The 16,975-nt window shown below is 39.2% G+C and overlaps 1 protein-coding gene across 7 annotated transcripts in view; it reads left to right on the top strand.

Annotated features, from left to right (window-relative positions):
* LOC135974150 (maestro heat-like repeat-containing protein family member 7) overlaps nucleotides 1-16,975 on the top strand; it is a 105,750-nt gene that overhangs the window by 39,540 nt on the left and 49,235 nt on the right. For 5 of the 7 annotated variants that reach the window (XM_065560901.1, XM_065560902.1, XM_065560899.1 and 2 more), the window contains 6 exons: nucleotides 1,425-1,589; nucleotides 2,323-2,437; nucleotides 5,700-5,778; nucleotides 6,827-6,867; nucleotides 10,656-11,042; nucleotides 13,663-16,626. In XM_065560901.1, coding sequence (XP_065416973.1) covers nucleotides 1,425-1,589; nucleotides 2,323-2,437; nucleotides 5,700-5,778; nucleotides 6,827-6,867; nucleotides 10,656-11,042; nucleotides 13,663-16,626 — 3,751 coding nt within the window. Of the gene's footprint in view, nucleotides 1-1,424; nucleotides 1,590-2,322; nucleotides 2,438-3,872; nucleotides 4,118-5,699; nucleotides 5,779-6,826; nucleotides 6,868-10,655; nucleotides 11,043-13,662; nucleotides 16,627-16,975 lie in introns of those variants that run through there. The other 2 variants (XM_065560905.1, XM_065560906.1) reach the window with 2 other exon arrangements.

Raw genomic sequence — 16,975 nt, 5'->3', positions numbered from 1 at the left:
TTGAGCATTGCCCTGGCTGTCAAAATAAGAATGAGGATTTCTTCTCCCAAGAAGTGGGGAGCACTTCTTCCGCAGAGAATGCTTCCATCCAAAGGGGGGGAGGAAGTCTGTTGTGGGGTGAATAAACCCCCATGCTGGTCTGGCCACCAAGGAGATAATGCAGCAACTGTCTTCCTCTCATCTATTCTGCACGAAGGCAAGGAGGAAAGGAAAGGAGAGTTCCCCAGGATTTTCTCTTTTCCCCCACCTCTGCAATCATAACACTTCAGTAACGGCCAGTGGAGCTCCCTGACTGTATGGAGTACTTGCTAAGGGCCAGATCCTGCAACAGGATCTGCAGGAGTGTACCTCTATAGCCCCATTGAAGTCAACTGGGCTCCATGCAAGCACAGGGTCTGCTCATATGGATTCTGTTGCAGGATCTGATTCTTAGTGATTGGCACTTCATTCACAGGCAGAGTGAGCAGAACACTGACTTCTTTCTTGAAGACTTAGTGTCTGGGTATGAAAGCTACCAGTCAAGGCTCCCATCTGTTGTACATGTGCTTTCTGAGCCCTAACTATGGAATGGGCCTGACAACCTTCTTCCATTCCTACAGAGGTATTATGGCTCTTCTCTCTCTCTCTCTCTCTCTCTCTCTCTCCCCTACACTATCAGCAGGAGAACAGAGGTTCATGACTGAGTCACAGACATGGTATCATGATAACACGTTGAAAATGGTCAGAACCATCAGTTTAGTCCAGAAACTTGTCAATCATCTCAACATGTCTATTTGTCTGCTTGTGACATAATACTGTCACCATGGCCATGCAGGCTGATGGGATGGCTCCAAAATGCAAAGCCAAATGGCAAACATTTCATAATTTAAAAATAAATTAATGTATAACCATCAAAATTGTTTGGTGTTCCCAATGACACAATAGGCCATGGAAATCACTGCTGTGAGGGTATGTTCTGAGTACAAAAATCATGAAGCATGAAAAATACTGCTTTTACAGTCTGATAATGGATCTTTACAAAATAGAATTTTATAAATAATTATAAAATGATTTTTCTCTTAGCTGAGAGAGAGCATGAGAAATTTCAAACTAAAGGTCATTTTTTCAGAAAGTGTGTGAAAACAATGACTTATACAGCATGCTTTCTTAACCATAGCTATAGCATTGTTTTTTTAATTCAAGAATAATCACTTTGGAGCCATCGGTCATCATTATGAGATGAGGGACTTCTCTTCCTCTTCCAAAATAAAATCTTAATATCTAAGGTCCTGTGGGGGAAAAAACATCTAATTTATTACCTGTGACATTACAGTGACCCTGAAGTAGCATAGAGATTATTCATTGTTTTTGTAAAGATGATTTGTGCATTATCCTTACACAATTTTCTTTTACTACTGATCTTATAATGGTTTGTTTTATTGCAGTAATATTACCACATCACAACACATGGGATACCCAGCATTCTTATCCCCAGACCTGAATGTGAGAGAAGAGACTCTTGAGAAGGATATTCCTACAAAATCTGATGTGCCTTCTGATGGTTTAGAAATGCTTCAGAGTGTTCTGAATAGAACGCCTCCTCGAAAAAGGCAAGAAATGTGCACTTTTGTAGAGAGGAGACAAAATGGATTCCTTCTTATTTAACTTGTGCCCTTAGCCTCATTGTGCCCTTAGCCTCATTGTTCTTTAAAAAAGTAGTAGTAATAGATTTGATATGGGGGCATGAGTAGGTACTTACTGTTTCTGCCTTCATGCTGTGCAGAATCATGCTTCACAATCTACACTGATGGCAGCACAGTCACATGCAATTTTTCTCTTTATCTGCTAATTTTACTATGACTTGATTATACCAGTGCAGACATTCACCCAGAAAAGATTTTGTTAGGAAATAGATAGAGAGTTGTTCTTATAAATAAAGGTAGAACCAGAGTAAAGCTAATGTGCTACAGTCATTTCTGGAAGTACTCAAAGAAGAGGAGCAAATAGGAATGAGAAGAGAATGACCTCTTTGATGAGCATCTTAGTTGTAATTGCTGTCACCTCTGTCTGTCTGACAGCATAGTGGAAGAATACCCTTGAAATTGCACTGGTGGGACTGTCCTTAAAACAAAGTGAGTTGGTGAGGAAAATGTCTATTGTAGTGATATATGTGTACTGAATCTAGAGTTCTTATGTTTTTTAACTGTACAGCAATTGTAAATGCCAAAAAATGTGAGTTCATGCAATAAGCTCTTTGGCCTTTTCCTTAGTTACATGCTGTAGTCACTGATGAACAACCCTGCAAGGTTAGATATAAATGTCTTGACTGATTCTTCACTTTAGATTGGAAAAAATGAAAAAGGAATATCGGGGTCTGAAAACATGGCCCGAAAAGGCTGAGTATTTAGACCAACTCATCATGAAAAGGGGACCTAAAATGACAACAGAGCAGAATATGGTAACTAGAGAGCACGTAGAAAGCATTCTGTGTACACTTTATTATTGTTGCTTTTCATATTGGTGAAACATTACCATTAAATAAGACTAATTTTCATTAAATTTTGGATTTATGTTAAGCTCAGTACAAATTTGAGAACATGTTAGTGCATGTGAGTATTTCTCAAACACTATCCTTCTAAGTCACTTATTAGTAACAGATGAATTGATGCTGGTCTTTCTGTTTAACCCACTCAAGTAGCTAACAGGACAGAGTTAAGGTTGTTTGGGTGCCCTAACATAACATTTCCATACTTTAAGTGTTTAGAGTTTCTTTTAAATTTAATCTTAACTTTGAATTTCATGGGTTTATAATGCTTGATTTGGGGATAATAACATCATTCTCTCTCTTTCTTTCTCCCTGCACACAGTTGGAGGGGAAACAGATTATGAACTTCACTTTATATTGCGTTGAACACATCTAAACTTCCTCAAAATCTGCCTGTTTTACTGAATTTCACATAATTGCCTTGCCCTGCAAAGTGTTTCAAATCTCCTTAAAGGACTGTCACCAAGCGCTATTAAGATTGCATTCTGGGATTTTGAATGATTCTTAACTGCTTGCTCGTCCCCATGGAACAATGGGCCTTCTACCGAAACACCCACATGGGGGATGGGGCAAGCATGATTACTGGGGGCAGTCTGTAGCTCTTGGTTTAAGACATAGCTCAGAGAGAGACTGTACTTAAGTGCAGGGTTGTGCTCTGTGCATGAGGGCCAATTATCACCACATATAACAGTGGTCCTCAAGCTTTTCACTGTCATGCCTCCCACTTACCCTATCTGGGCCTCCCCCCGGGAGTAGGGCCGCAACTTGGGGGCGGGGTGGGTGGGCACGTGGACAGGGGTAAGGAGACTGAGGCTGTGGCCACAGCTGGGGGCAGGGCTGGGGCTGGGAATGGAGCCACAGCCAGGGCTGAGGCTGGGGGCAGGAGCAGGAGCGGAGCCGCATCCAGGAGCCAGGGCCATAGCAGAGATGGGGGTGGAGCAGGGCTTGGTGGCACTCCCTCCCTGCCCCCCGTAGGAGCTGGCCCAGGCCCTGCCCCCCCCGAACGTTCCTCCATGCCCCCCTAGGGGAGCATACCCCACAGTTTGGGGACCACTGATATATAAGAAGGACGTGCAGGGTGTACTTTGCCTAGCTAGAAACACTGACAAACTTTGGAGATGAGAAATGGGGAGGATGCATCTCAGAACTTTTGTTGTTTTCAGAGATCTGTATCTCTCTCGAGTACTTTAACCGTAAAATCTTGTTGGTTAAGAAATTCTTTTGCGAAACCTGTGTTCCTTGCTTTCCTGCCTCATTGTTCCAGATCGGATAAACTAGAAGCCCAGCGTGCCCACAGCCTACGTGGAACTTGGGGCAAACATGTATAAGTGACTGGGAGTTCCTGGAAGATCTTCCGTTTCTCGGAGACTCTGGTTTGGAGGTCTAGGGTGGCTGGGTGGTGGTGCCCCACTTTCAATGGATGAGCATCAGACAAGTCTCCCACAGTATTCTTGCCAGCAAGTTAAAGAAGTATGGGCTGGATGAATGGACTATGAGGTGGATAGAAAGCTGACTAGATCATCAGGCTCAATGGGTAGTGATCAATGGCTCCATGTCAAGTTGGCAGCCGGTATCAAGCAGAATGCCCAAAGGGTCAGTCCTGGAGCCAGTTTTGTTCAATATCTTCCTTAATGATCTGGAGGATGGCGTGGATTGCACCCTCAGCAAGTTTGTAGATGACACTAAACTGGGAGGAGTGGTAGATACGCTGCAGGGTAGGGATAGGCTACAGAGGGACCTAGACAAATTAGAGGATTGGGCCAAAAGAAACCTGATGAGGTTCAGCAAGGACAAGTGCAGAGTCCTACACTTAGGATGGAAGAATCCCATGCACTGCTACAGACTAGGGACCGAGGGGCTAGGCAGCAGTTCTGCAGAAAAGGACCGAGGGGTTACGGTGGATGAGAAGCTGGATATGAGTCAACAGTATGCCCTTGTTGCCAAGAAGACTAACGGCATTTTGGGCTGTATAAGTAGGAGCATTGCCAGCAGATCGAGGGACGTGATCATTCCCCTCTATTCGACATTGGTGAGGCCTCATCTGGAGTACTGTGTCCAGTTTTGGGCCCCACACTACAAGAAAAGGATGTGGAAAAATAGGAAAGAGTCCAGCGGAGGGCAACAAAAATTATTAGGGGGCTGGAGCATATGACTTATGAGGAGAGGCTGAGGGAACTGGGATTATTTAGTTTGCAGAAGAGAAGAATGAGGGGGGATTTGATAGCTGCTTTCAACTACCTGAAAGGGGGTTCCAAAGAGGATGGATCTAGACTGTTCTCAGTGGTACCAGATGATAGAACAAGGAGTAATGGTCTCAAGTCACAGTGAGGGAGGTTTAGGTTGGATATTAGGAAAAACTTTTTCACTAGGAGAGTGGTGAAGCACTGGAATGGGTTACCCAGTTACTCTCCTTCCTTAGAGGTTTTTAAGGTCAGTCTTGACAAAGCTCTGGCTGGGATGATTTAGTTGGGGATTGGTCCTCCTTTGAGCAGAGGGTTGGACTAGATGACCTCCTGAGGTCCCTTCAAACCACTTAGAATCATAGATTATCAGGGTTGGACCCTATAGATGTGTTCTAAGACCCCAGAGCTAGAAACACTGAATGTGCCCAGACTCAGTTGACTTAGAAGCAAGTGATAGTAACCCTGCAATTGGGTCCACTTACAACTGACTAGTGACCATACAGAGCAATACTGGGCCAGTTTGTAATAATCCATATAATGTATTTATTCTAGATTACTGAAATGTACCCTCAACCTTAACACCATTCTAAATTAACTTTTGGCAAGGAATTATATTATTATTATAATTATTAAAATCATTGTGCATACAAAATAAAAGTAACTGCCATCTGCACTAATCTCAGTAGTTTGCTTCCCCCTCTTGAACTTCACCTAGCAAGAAGAGAGACTTCCTTTTGTGTCTTTGGCTTATGTTTGACAGAATGAGCTGATGAAAATAAAAGTTGTAGTAAGAAATGGTCTCTTTCTAGAGTTTATTAACAACATACAGAGCTACAGTTTGAGCTTACTTGACAGATTTAAAATGTCTCTACACGTCTCTGAGAATTTGCACATCAAAAAGTGTGACTCTGTAATGAAGATAACTCAGGAGGAGAAATTCAGATACGATACTGACAAATAACCTTCCACTTTTCACCTTTTTTGGGTTTTAGGCTTCTCGCTTCAAGGAAATGGTTGGAAAGATACAACATGCTACTGAGGAAGCAATCAGAAGCTGTTCTGACACATCAGGTTTGGAGAACATCAGTATTTCATATTTTAGAAAATGGCAAGCGGCAAGGACAGTGCCAAAAACAGCAATTTTTGAGCCTCTTACCGATGAAAATATATAATTCTCTTTGCTCACAATTTTAAGTATAGTTGGTGTGTATATATAAACGATTATGAATTAAATAACTAAAGAGGCCATATTAGAGAAGGGAAATAGTCTTAGTCAGAGTCAAAATATGTGCTCCAAATTTTGGTCTTAGTTCAGTTTTAAGTTGTTTTTCCTTATAATTTAGGGAGATGCCATGTGTTTTAGAGATACTGCCATGCAAACCTGTGAGGTGAATTTTAAGGTTTGTGACAGGCTATTTGTTATGGTAATGATTAGTCAATGGATGACTTGCTAGAATTGGTGTGAATATTGGGAGGTTATGCATATGAGTTATCAGTAACCAGGTGTTGTAGATGACCTATTGTGAGTTGTTACATTCAGTTTTATGAACTGTATTGGACATGTTATTACATATGAGATTTGACCAAAGCAAAAATCTACCATGGTGTGTGTTTTCAGTTATTATTAAGCAGTACACAGTAAAATTACATACAGAGATAGGGGACTATACTTCTCATTTTGGCAAATATCCAGTATGTTCAGTATAAAGAAGTAAATCAAGTGATTGGAATACAAGTCAGCCTTTTGTGAATAAGACTGATGTTTTGTCAGTTATTACTATAACATAATAAAGGCTTTAGAATTGAATGTTTCAAATCTGTAAAGGAAATATTTAAAGAGTATATTGTTAGTAGGTATCTCAGTAGTTATAGGTGAAATTGCATAAAGTAATCTGTTGAAATTTATTATCGAGTCAGCCTGGTGATCTAACTAGTTTAGGAGATGAAATTTACAAAGTAAATTAGTTTTTTACCTGCTTTGTGTAACTTGGCAGTGTCCCTTAAACTTATTAAGAATAAATTAGAATTTAAACATTTTTTCTGCTTGTGATGCACATCATATCTTGTTAGTAAGATTAAGAATGTATATAGTTTCTAATTATTCTTTTCTCACCTGAAGCTGATTCACAGTTACAGGAAGAGCAGCTGTCTGGAACTGAGGTAAAGGTGTTTATTCTTTAAAAATTAATTGCATTTTCATAGAATGAAATGTTGATGTTTGTACTTAGGGTTTGAAATACCATAACACCCTGAAACCATTAGTTCAAATCTCAGCAGGGGTCAGCTCAGCTCTTGACATTTCTGATGTAGGTGGATTAACTCTCTGTGCTCTTTAACTCAATGGGTGAAATGCTGGCTCCATTAAAATCCATGGCAAAACTCCTATTGGCTACCAGGTGGTCAGGGTTTCATTTTATCTTCAAGTGATGATATAAATGGAGGACCTGTCTATCCTGAGTAGACATTAAAGATCCCATAGCACATTTTGTCTGAGTAGAGATTTGCCCTCATATCATTGGCTAAAATTTTTCCTACCCAGTCTGAATTATATTTTGACTGCCACCCTTCAGTGCAAGGGTAGCTGGAATTCACTTGTATTATATATATATATATATGTGTGTGTGTGTGTGTGTATATACACATACACACACACACATATATATATATTGTGGACAAGGCTTGGAACACTTACCTCACACCTACTGGTTATGATGGAAAAAAACTATGCCTTTGCACCACCACTAGAAGCACACACTCTCCTCCGACCCTGCAGCTGCAATGAATTAAACAGTCGCACACTGTTTATTGTAACATATTGCTAATACAGTTTTAAAAATGTAACTTGAGTGTCTCTGATTTGTTGCTTTTATTCACTCTGGCGTTATTTTTCCATGCTAGATTGTGGTCATCTTTGTGTCTGTTTTCTTTCCCTCCACCTCCTTATATCCCTTTCCATTTCCTATATTTTATACTCTAACTTCTCTGCTATAATTGTCTTTCTCATGTCTCCCCAAAATCTTTCACAACCCTGACTTCTCTTTTGTAACTTTAATTATTCTCTCTCTCCCACCCACACCCATATATCTGCACATATGCATCCTCTCACGCACTTTCTCCCCCATTCATCCATGCTTCATAAATAGGGCTTGAAGAGCTTACCATACACCTAATAGCCAGAATGCTTAACTGGATTGGTTGGTGACTGTTCAGTTAGAAAAATCAGATTCTGTAGTTTTATTTGACTTTATTTGAAAAGAAAAAGAGGGAGGGAGAGAGAAGGGAAAAATACCAAAAGTAAAGAAAATGAAGTCCGCAGCTTCTGAAAAACGTTCATTTGAGCCCATTTCTCTCTTCCCAGCATAACTCCTGTTACCAGGATATCGTTTTTGTGTTTACATTGTTTGCTTTCACAGGGAGAAACTCCACACTTACAGATCACTAGTTTGAGAACAATGCAAGTAGAAATATATTGCAGTAATTTTCATGAGAAGAACTTTGTTAAACTGTAAGGAAAGAGTGAAGGAGGGAGAGAAGATAGAGTGGAAGGACCCAAAGCGTTTTAAAAACTTTTTTCAAACCATTTACTTTTCATATCCATTTGACAGCCTATTCCCCCATTCATTTAAGAATTAATATGTAAATTAAGATCTTCAATAATTAATAACCTGAGGAAGTTTTCTCTTAACTCACTAAAAACCATACACTGGATCAGTAAACTCTTTGGCCTGAGAATACATTTCCTATAAACACCTTGGCCTTGTAGGTTATACAGCCCAAGATATACTTGTTATCTCATAAACAGAAAGCACAAAGGCACTCCAAGTACCAAGCATAGTTTTAAATAATTTTCTTTTCTGTGAGTCACATATGATGCGAAGAATTTTCAGAGATTTAGATTTTTGTTTCCCCAGACAAACAAGAAAATAATCCTATTTCTAGAAAAGGGAATGTCTGTCCAATAATTATTATGATTACATTCTTCTCGCACCAATGTTGGTGCACAGGGCAGAAACTAGTCTCTTCCATCCCTCTCTGTCATTTGCAGCTGCTTCCATCCGTTATATGGTGTTGAGATAGACTGGTCTACCCTCCCTTCTAAGAATTCTTAAGGGTTTCTCTTGAGTGCCCTCATTTCTTCACACTAGTTGGTTTCCACTTGACAGCTTCATGTGGGAGTCTGTATGTTAGCATGCAGAGTAGATGACCCAAATATATCCAATGCTTCCTTCTAGTGGAGATGAGCTGCTGGTTGCTGATAAAGTCTCTCCATCCAATGTCCAGAATCTTTCATAGGCATTTATTTTGGAAGGCATTAGTTTTCTATCTAACATTTTTAATAGCTCTCCAGCTCTGACAGCTAAACACTAGCATTCAGGTGACATTTGAGTTGAAAACTCTGTTTTGTTTTGGTACTGTATATTTTTTATTTCTATACATTGTTGAGTTTAGTGGATGCCTTTTCTCCTATCTTTTGATACCCCACTTTCTGCACTTTGATGTGGATGCTGCCGGTTCCAAGCCCAGATAAAGTGGAGATGCTTGAGAGCAAGGCTAACCAACTAGCTTATTTAAAACAAACAAACCAAGCACACACCTCATTGGTTATAGATATGATAAAAATGACATTTTAATAGAGAACACTTTCTGACCCTTCGTGTTTCATGAAGTCTCCTGGTGAAAGCAGAACCCCCCAAAATTTGAGGCTGGCAGCAAGAAAACACTTCAGAGTCAGTTACTGGAACGTGAGAACAATCTTTCAACTATCAAAGGGAGGGAGGTGGATAACTGTGGACTTGAAATGCTGTGCATCTGTGAGAGCAGACTGACAGGAGTGACTAGCAAGTGCTTCAAGCAAGAGAGAAAACATTTAATCTATTCAGGTCATCAAGACAATGTACACTCAGAGACAGTAGCACTCATTATGACAGATTCTGTAGGAAAAGCCCTTATCTGGGAACCTATTGTCCAGCAATGCCTGTAATATATAGGAATTTTTAAAAAATCAAAAGAATGCTAACTTTGATCATGTTGTTTACCTTTTCTAGGGGCCTGATCTTGCTCCCCACTGGAGTCAATGGGAGTTTAGCCATTAACTTCGGTGGGAGCTGGCTGAGGCCCTTAATAGAAGTACTGTAATGCTGATACATTTTATTTGAATGTAACATTTTCTCATTTCATTTACTTTTATCCTCCTTTCTGTAGCTTCTGTTTTATTGATTGGCATAATGTTGGATATTTAAAAGCTATTTACATGAGATATTGTTAAAGGGTTTTTTTTTATTTTTACTTTCAAATGTTTAAATAATATTGGATTTTTTTATTATGAGCAAAAAATCCAGACTGGGCCAAATTTACCAATTACATAAATGGTGGTGAAAGTTGATTATAAAACAGATGGGAACGGTAAAGTACTGCACAGATTTGGCATTTAATGGGTCTGCAGAATGAGTGTAATTTATAACAGTGTAGGATTCTCTGGGTAGTAGTTTAGTCCTGGTCTGAGTGGGTGCATCTCCTTTTGAAATCAGTGTGAATTGTGCACCTGCTTTCGCCAGAGGTGAATTTAGCCTGTGGTGTTGGGAACAGCATGGGCTTAAGTTAAAGTAGGGTAGCTTACTTTACCTTGCACCCTTTTGTTAGTTTCCCTACTCAGTGGGCCAAGTTTTGTTCTGCTACACTGTTGTAAATTCATAAAAGTTAATGTGTAAAGTGTGATTGTTTTGCAAACTGCTGAATGCCAAATCAGTGCAATTTAACTGCTTTCCCACTGTACCAATCCAAATCTGATGATTAACTATATACCGCCATTTAGCTCATTGCTGAAATTGACACAGAGACTTCCATGAGAGATGCCTCTACTCATTCTAGGCTGCGTTTTGGACTTTGACCTTTAAAAAATATTAGTAATTATTAGAGAAAAAATAATTTTATTTTTTCTTTAATTACAGACTGAACCCAGCAAGGATTTTGACCTGCCCTTGAGAATTGCAGAGACCATACTGAGAAGTGTGAAAACAGATTTAAGTGATGCCCAGGAACATGCAGAATCTGAAGAAAATCCTCTTTCTCTTACCAGAGAGACTGGAATATCTGCATCTACTATTTCTCAAAAACTGCCAACTAAGAAAGTATCTGAAAATCGGAAGAGGAAATCTTCAGAAGATCAAGGCAAAATTGTGGACTCAAAAAGTATTATTGCTATAGCTCTAGAGAGGGAAACAAAATTGGGAAACAGTCGTGGCAAAGAAGTAATAAAAGATCTGGAACCAGCAGGCATATCATCAAAGAGGCCTGACCTGTCAGGTTTAGAAAATTATCCAGTAATAGAAATACAGGTATCTACTTGCAATATACAGACTGTTTCAATACATCAGTGTCAATAGTGAGTTTATTTAAAGTGCTCCAAACCTAGGTCTAACTATTTCTCTCAAACATTACACCCTGAGGTCTGGTCTACACTGGGGGGGCTCGATCTAAGTTACACAACTTCAGCTACGTGAATAACATAGCTGAAGTTGACATACTTAGATCCATTTACTGCGGTGTCTTCACTACGGTGAGTCGACTGCTGCCACTCTCCTGTCGACTCTGCCTGCATCTCTCTGCCTGCTGGAGTACAGGAGTCGACGGGAGAGCACTCGGGGATCGACTTATCGCGTCTAGTCTAGACGCGATAAATCAATCCCCGTTGGCTCGATCACTGCCCGCCGATCCGGCCGGTAGTGAAGACATACCCTAAGTGACTATTCTTTTTAAAATTTAAGTGAATTTCCTGTGATGGCTGTTCTGAGATATACATTGTGATGCCTGATGATAACTCATCCACCCTCCTCTCCACAGTGTTGAGGACTCTGTAACTTTTTTGTCGTATTTAATTTTTTTAATCACTTTTTACTTAAGTAGTTTCCATCTCCCTTTGAAAAGAAATTGACACTCAAGGCTAAGGCTATAAGGGGACATCTAAGTTTCATTTCAGGGGCTGACGCAGGATTCATGCTCCTGGAGTCAGTGACTTCAAGCTTTGAGAATTCCCTCCTTGGTTTTGCTCAGTAGCATGTATCCAAGAATGCTGAGTGTCTCATATCTTTAGAGAATAGCTATATGATATAAGTAGGGCCCTATCAAATTCACGGTCCATTTTGGTCAGTTTCCCGGTCACAGGATTTTTAAAATTGTAAATTTCATTATTTCAGCTATTTAAATCTGAAATTTCATGGTGTTATAATTGTGTAGGGATCCTGACCCAAAAAGTTGTTGTTGGGATGGGGGGTCGCAAGGTTATTGTAGGGGGAGTTGCGGTACTGCTACCCTTACTTCTGCTCTGCTGCTGGCGACAGCGCTGCAGATATAAGTAATTCTCTGTGGGGGTTGAAAGTAAATTTGGGTCTAAAACATGATCTTATCTATATGAGCCCAAGTGTGAATTTAAACCAATATGTTTATACCAGTATAACACACACACACCCATGTAGACACTCCAGTATGTGTGCCTTTTTTCAGGTTAGCTTATGTCGCTTGGGAAACGATTTAAGCTAAATCGAAAAAATCTACTTTTCTACCAGAATAAGTGTGTCCGAACAGGCAGTTATACTGATATAGTGATACAGGTATAACTGGTAAAACTTTCTCTTGTAGACAAGTTCTAAGTTCCTTATTTAATAACTAGGTACCGTGGAGAGGCATGCTTGCTTTTTCTGAAGGGGAACTGCTGTAGCTACTCTGAGCCAAATTTTCACCTACACTTTTAGTTATAGTAATAATAATAGTGTGTGCACCGTTACTACATCTGTGCAAATAAACAGGCATTAGAATATGTAAAATACAAGTTAGTCTTCCAAATAACAGATCTGTATGTGCAGAAACTTGCTTGCATGCAATTTTGTACTTGGAAAATTAGAGGTGGCTACTTGTAAAATATGATCAACAGTGTCTTTTGCTTAACAAAGCTTTTTAGGTGAGATGCAGTAGCATCTTAATTTTATCTTTGTTAGTCTATGGCCTGGTCCACACTAACCCCCCACTTCGAACTAAGGTACGCAAATTCAGCTATGTTAATAACGTAGCTGAATTCGAAGTACCTTAGTTCGAACTTACCACGGGTCCAGACGCGGCAGGCAGGCTCCCTCGTCGATGCCACGTACTCCTCTCACCGAGCTGGAGTACCGGCGTCGACGGCGAGCACTTCCGGGATCGATTTATCGCGTCTAGACAAGACGCGATAAATCGATCCCAGAAGAGCCTTAACATTAACACAGAATTTTGAAGATTTCTTGATTTATAGGGTTGAAGACTATGATTTTTGGTTGTCCAGGACATGTTCCCAAAGAAGTAGCACTAGGCAGGCAGCATGGTCAAGTCTAGTGATAAAAGCATAGGAAAGGGAGCCAGGCAATCCACAATTTTAATCTTAGCTCTGTCACTGACTCCTTGTGTGGATTTGGGTAAATCATTTAGGCCAAAATATTCAAGCTTCAGTGCCCAAAGTCAGGCTGCTAAATATCTATGTAGACATAAAAAAAAGTGCTTTGATTTTCAGAGGGGCTTAGGATCCACAGCTTCCATTGGAAGCAATAGTAGCTGCTGATGCTCAGCACCTCTGAAGATCAAGCCTCTTTATCAGGTGAATAAATAAGGATTTAGGTGCTCAACTTTAAGCACTAAAGTTTGAAAATGTTAGCCTTAATCTGTGTTTGTTTCACTGTTAGGCGTTTATTTCCATTTTACAATCTCACAGAATTTTTATTTGGATTAATTTAATGTTTGTACACATTTTGGGTATTATTCATATTGAAATTTCTCATAGAACATTTTTTCTTGCTTATGTTTTTATTTAATCAGTCTTGAATAACTGTTCTGAGAAAATTAAATAACTGGTGCACTGTTGTAATATAAGAAATTGTTAATTAATCCCCCCTGGAAAATATTTTCTTAGTTGATTTGTGTTTTATGTTACAGTACCAGCAACCTATTCTTAGTGGAGACAAGTTTGAACCTTTTTTGAGACATGTAGGTAGAACACAATCAAGTGCACAGAATGAAAATAAAGAAGATCAAGAAGTGCTTATTTTCACTCTTCTGAAAAACAAACTTTCATGTGCAGAGATTAAAGAAGACCAAGATCCACCTGTCAAGGCATCTTCAACATTTGCAGCAAGAAGTGCAGATACTATTTTAAGCAAGAACGGTCAGCACCTGTCCATATTAAAACTTATAGAATCAAAAATGGAATTAGAGGAGGATGGGATTAGCGTTAAAGAAGAGTCCCCAACACAGGCTATAAGAACAGATTTGCCAGAGAAATGCAAAGAGGAAAGACTTTCAGAAACAGAAATAGTACGTCTAAACTCTTTTTTAAGTAAAACTCTTGAAGACTTTCTTATAGATAGACTTATAAAAGTAATAATGCTAAAATCTGTTTTAAGCAAAAATCTTGATGGGTTTGTCGCAGAGAGACTTTCAGAAATAGGGATAGTCACAAAGATAGAATTAGGAGAAGAATACCAGAACCTACAGAGTATTATAGATGGATCACCAGTTGTTTTAGAGAAAGAGTTACTTGAAAAAGGAAAAGATATTTCCAGGGAAAGGCTTTCAGAAGCAGAAATAATAAATTTAAAATCTGTTTTGAGTAAAAACCTGCAAGATCGTCTCATAGAGAGATTTTCTGAAACAGGGATAATCACAGATTTGGAGTTAGGAAAGCAGCACCAGAACCTATCATTGCAGGGAATTAAAGATAGATCACCAGTGGTTTTGGAGATGGATTTAGCTGAGAAAATGCATGATAGTTGTGAGAAGAGACCTTCAGAAATGGAAATAAATCTTAAATCTGTTGTAAACCAAAATCTACAATATCTTCCCATAGAGAGGCTTTTCGAAACAAGTCTAATTGAAGAGGTGAAGTTAGGAAAGGATCACAAAAACTTTTCTTTGACAAGGATTGATGAGAGACAACCAAACCCTGAGGCAGATTTATCGAAGAAGAGGAATGGTCAATCCAGGGGAAAATGTTCAGAACCTGAAATAATAATAAAATATCTAAGTCAAAACATACAAAACTGTGCCGCAGAGAGTCATTTACAAACAGGGATAAACACAGAGATGGAGTTAGGAAAAGAGCACCCAAACCACTCAATGCAGATCAGCAAAGTCAAATTGCCAATGGTTATGGAGACAAATTCACCTAGGATAGGACAAGATTGTCACAAGCAGAGGCTTTCAGAACAACAAATAAATCTAAAATCTGCTTCAGACAAAACTCTCCAAGATTCTCTCATAGAAAGACTTTTGGAAACAGAAATAATGAGTCTAAAGGATTTTTTAAACAAATGTCTCCAGGATCATCTCCTAGAAAAACTCTCAGAAACAGGATTAATCACAAAAGAGGAATTAGAGACAGTACATCAGAACCATTCCTTGCTGAACATTCTGGAAGGACAACCAATGACACTGGAGACAGAATTACACAATATAAGCCAAGTTCATTCTGGTGAGAGTCTTGCTAAACCACATATAATAAAAGGAGAACCTGTTTTAAGTGGACATATACAGGACTTCCTTCTTGAGGTACTCTCAGAAACAGAAATAATGAATCTAAAGTCATTTTTAAGCAAAAAGATCCAAGACCATCTTGTAGAACGACTCTCTGAAATAGGGTTGATCACAGAGGAAGAGTTAAGGAAGATATACCACAATTTGTTTGTGCTGAGAGCTAACAAAAGACTGTCATGGGATGTGGAATCAGATTTACCCGGGGAAGAGCAAAATCTAAGTCTAAAATCTCTTTTAACCAAAAACCTTAAAGATAGACTTTCAGAAACAAAACTAGTACATCTAAACTCTCTTTTAAGCAAAATACTGAAGGAAGATCATAGAGACAAACTTTCTGAAACAGAAATAAAAAGTCTAAAATCTGTTTTAAGCAACAACTTGCAAAACCTTCCTATAGAAAGTGCTTCAGAAACTGGGTTAATCAATGAGATAGAATTAAAGGGAGTATGCCAGAATGCTAAAGGAAAACCACTGATAGTTACTGATACAGATATACTTGAGATAGGGCAATGTCATTCTAAGCAGAGTCTTGATAAACTCACTATAATAAATGAAAAGCCTATTTTAAGAAAAGAGAAGTTAGAACTTCCTGTAGAGAATGTTCCAGGACAAGTAACGTGTGTGATGGCAAATCTAATCAATGAAACCAAAATCAATAGTGTAATACACCTTCCTCAAAAAAATACTTTAGAAAAAGAGAGTCAAGACCCACAAAGTTGTTTTGGTAAAGCAGAAGTAGCATATTCAAACACAGATTTTGACAAATCTTTAAAACCAAAGCCCCCAAATGAGACTTTGAAGGGAACACATGAAACAATAGATTCACCTTCCTTACGTGCCCATGATATTGCTATCCAAACAGAACTTAAGGAATATCTCTGCAAACCAACACTGTCCTTTCCCGTAAACCCTCAAACATTTATCTTTGTACATTCAGGGTCTGATGAAGAAACTAAGTCACCGAACAAGTCTCATGAGAAGTCAAAAGGCAAAAAAAAGCATGCTAAGCGTTCTAAGAAGCACGTTGCATCATGCTACCCACCCCAGGGACAAGTATTAATGTGCACACAGTTTAAAAAGGAAAAACATGGTTTGAATAACTGTAAGGAGATCTTAAAGGAAAAACATAGAAAACATTCTGAACCACCACCTCCAAGATCATGTGTTTCAGAAGCCAAGAAGGATTCAAAAGACTCAACAGTCTCAACCATTTTGAAAAAGGATAGCCTGAAGCAGAAAGCTGAGCAAGAAAGAGAGAATGATGGGAGACCAAAGAAATCACTTAGCAAGTCTATTAAGATACCAACAGCCACAGTGTCTGAACCACAGCTACAGCACTCTGAAAAAGCATTGCAAGAAAAATCATACGTGAGTAGTTTCCATTTGACTGGTGTGCAGAAGGAAATAGACCTGTAAGAATAATAATTTTCTCTCAAATTTCCACCTCATGAATGTCTGAAACAGAAAACTAAATACATGACTGTCTAAATATCTGGAGGCAGAATTATTAGTACAGTGTCTCTTCATAAACTGATAGCTTCCAAGTAGGCAGGCCCGACACTGAAATCATTGTTACCCTTCCGCCCTAGTCCTCTTTCCCCTCCCCCCCCCCAAAAGTGTTTGTAATGTCATCCAAATAGGGAAGAAAAATCAAAACTAAATACCTCTAGCTGTTCCTCACTTTCTCCCTGCCAGGGAATTCAAAGAAAACCAGCAT

This window comes from Chrysemys picta, chromosome 11 (genome assembly GCF_011386835.1).
Source record: "Chrysemys picta bellii isolate R12L10 chromosome 11, ASM1138683v2, whole genome shotgun sequence".
Classification (NCBI taxonomy): Eukaryota; Metazoa; Chordata; order Testudines; family Emydidae; genus Chrysemys; species Chrysemys picta.
Note: the sequence above shows the minus strand (reverse complement) of the source record. Positions and strands in the feature narration are given on the sequence as shown.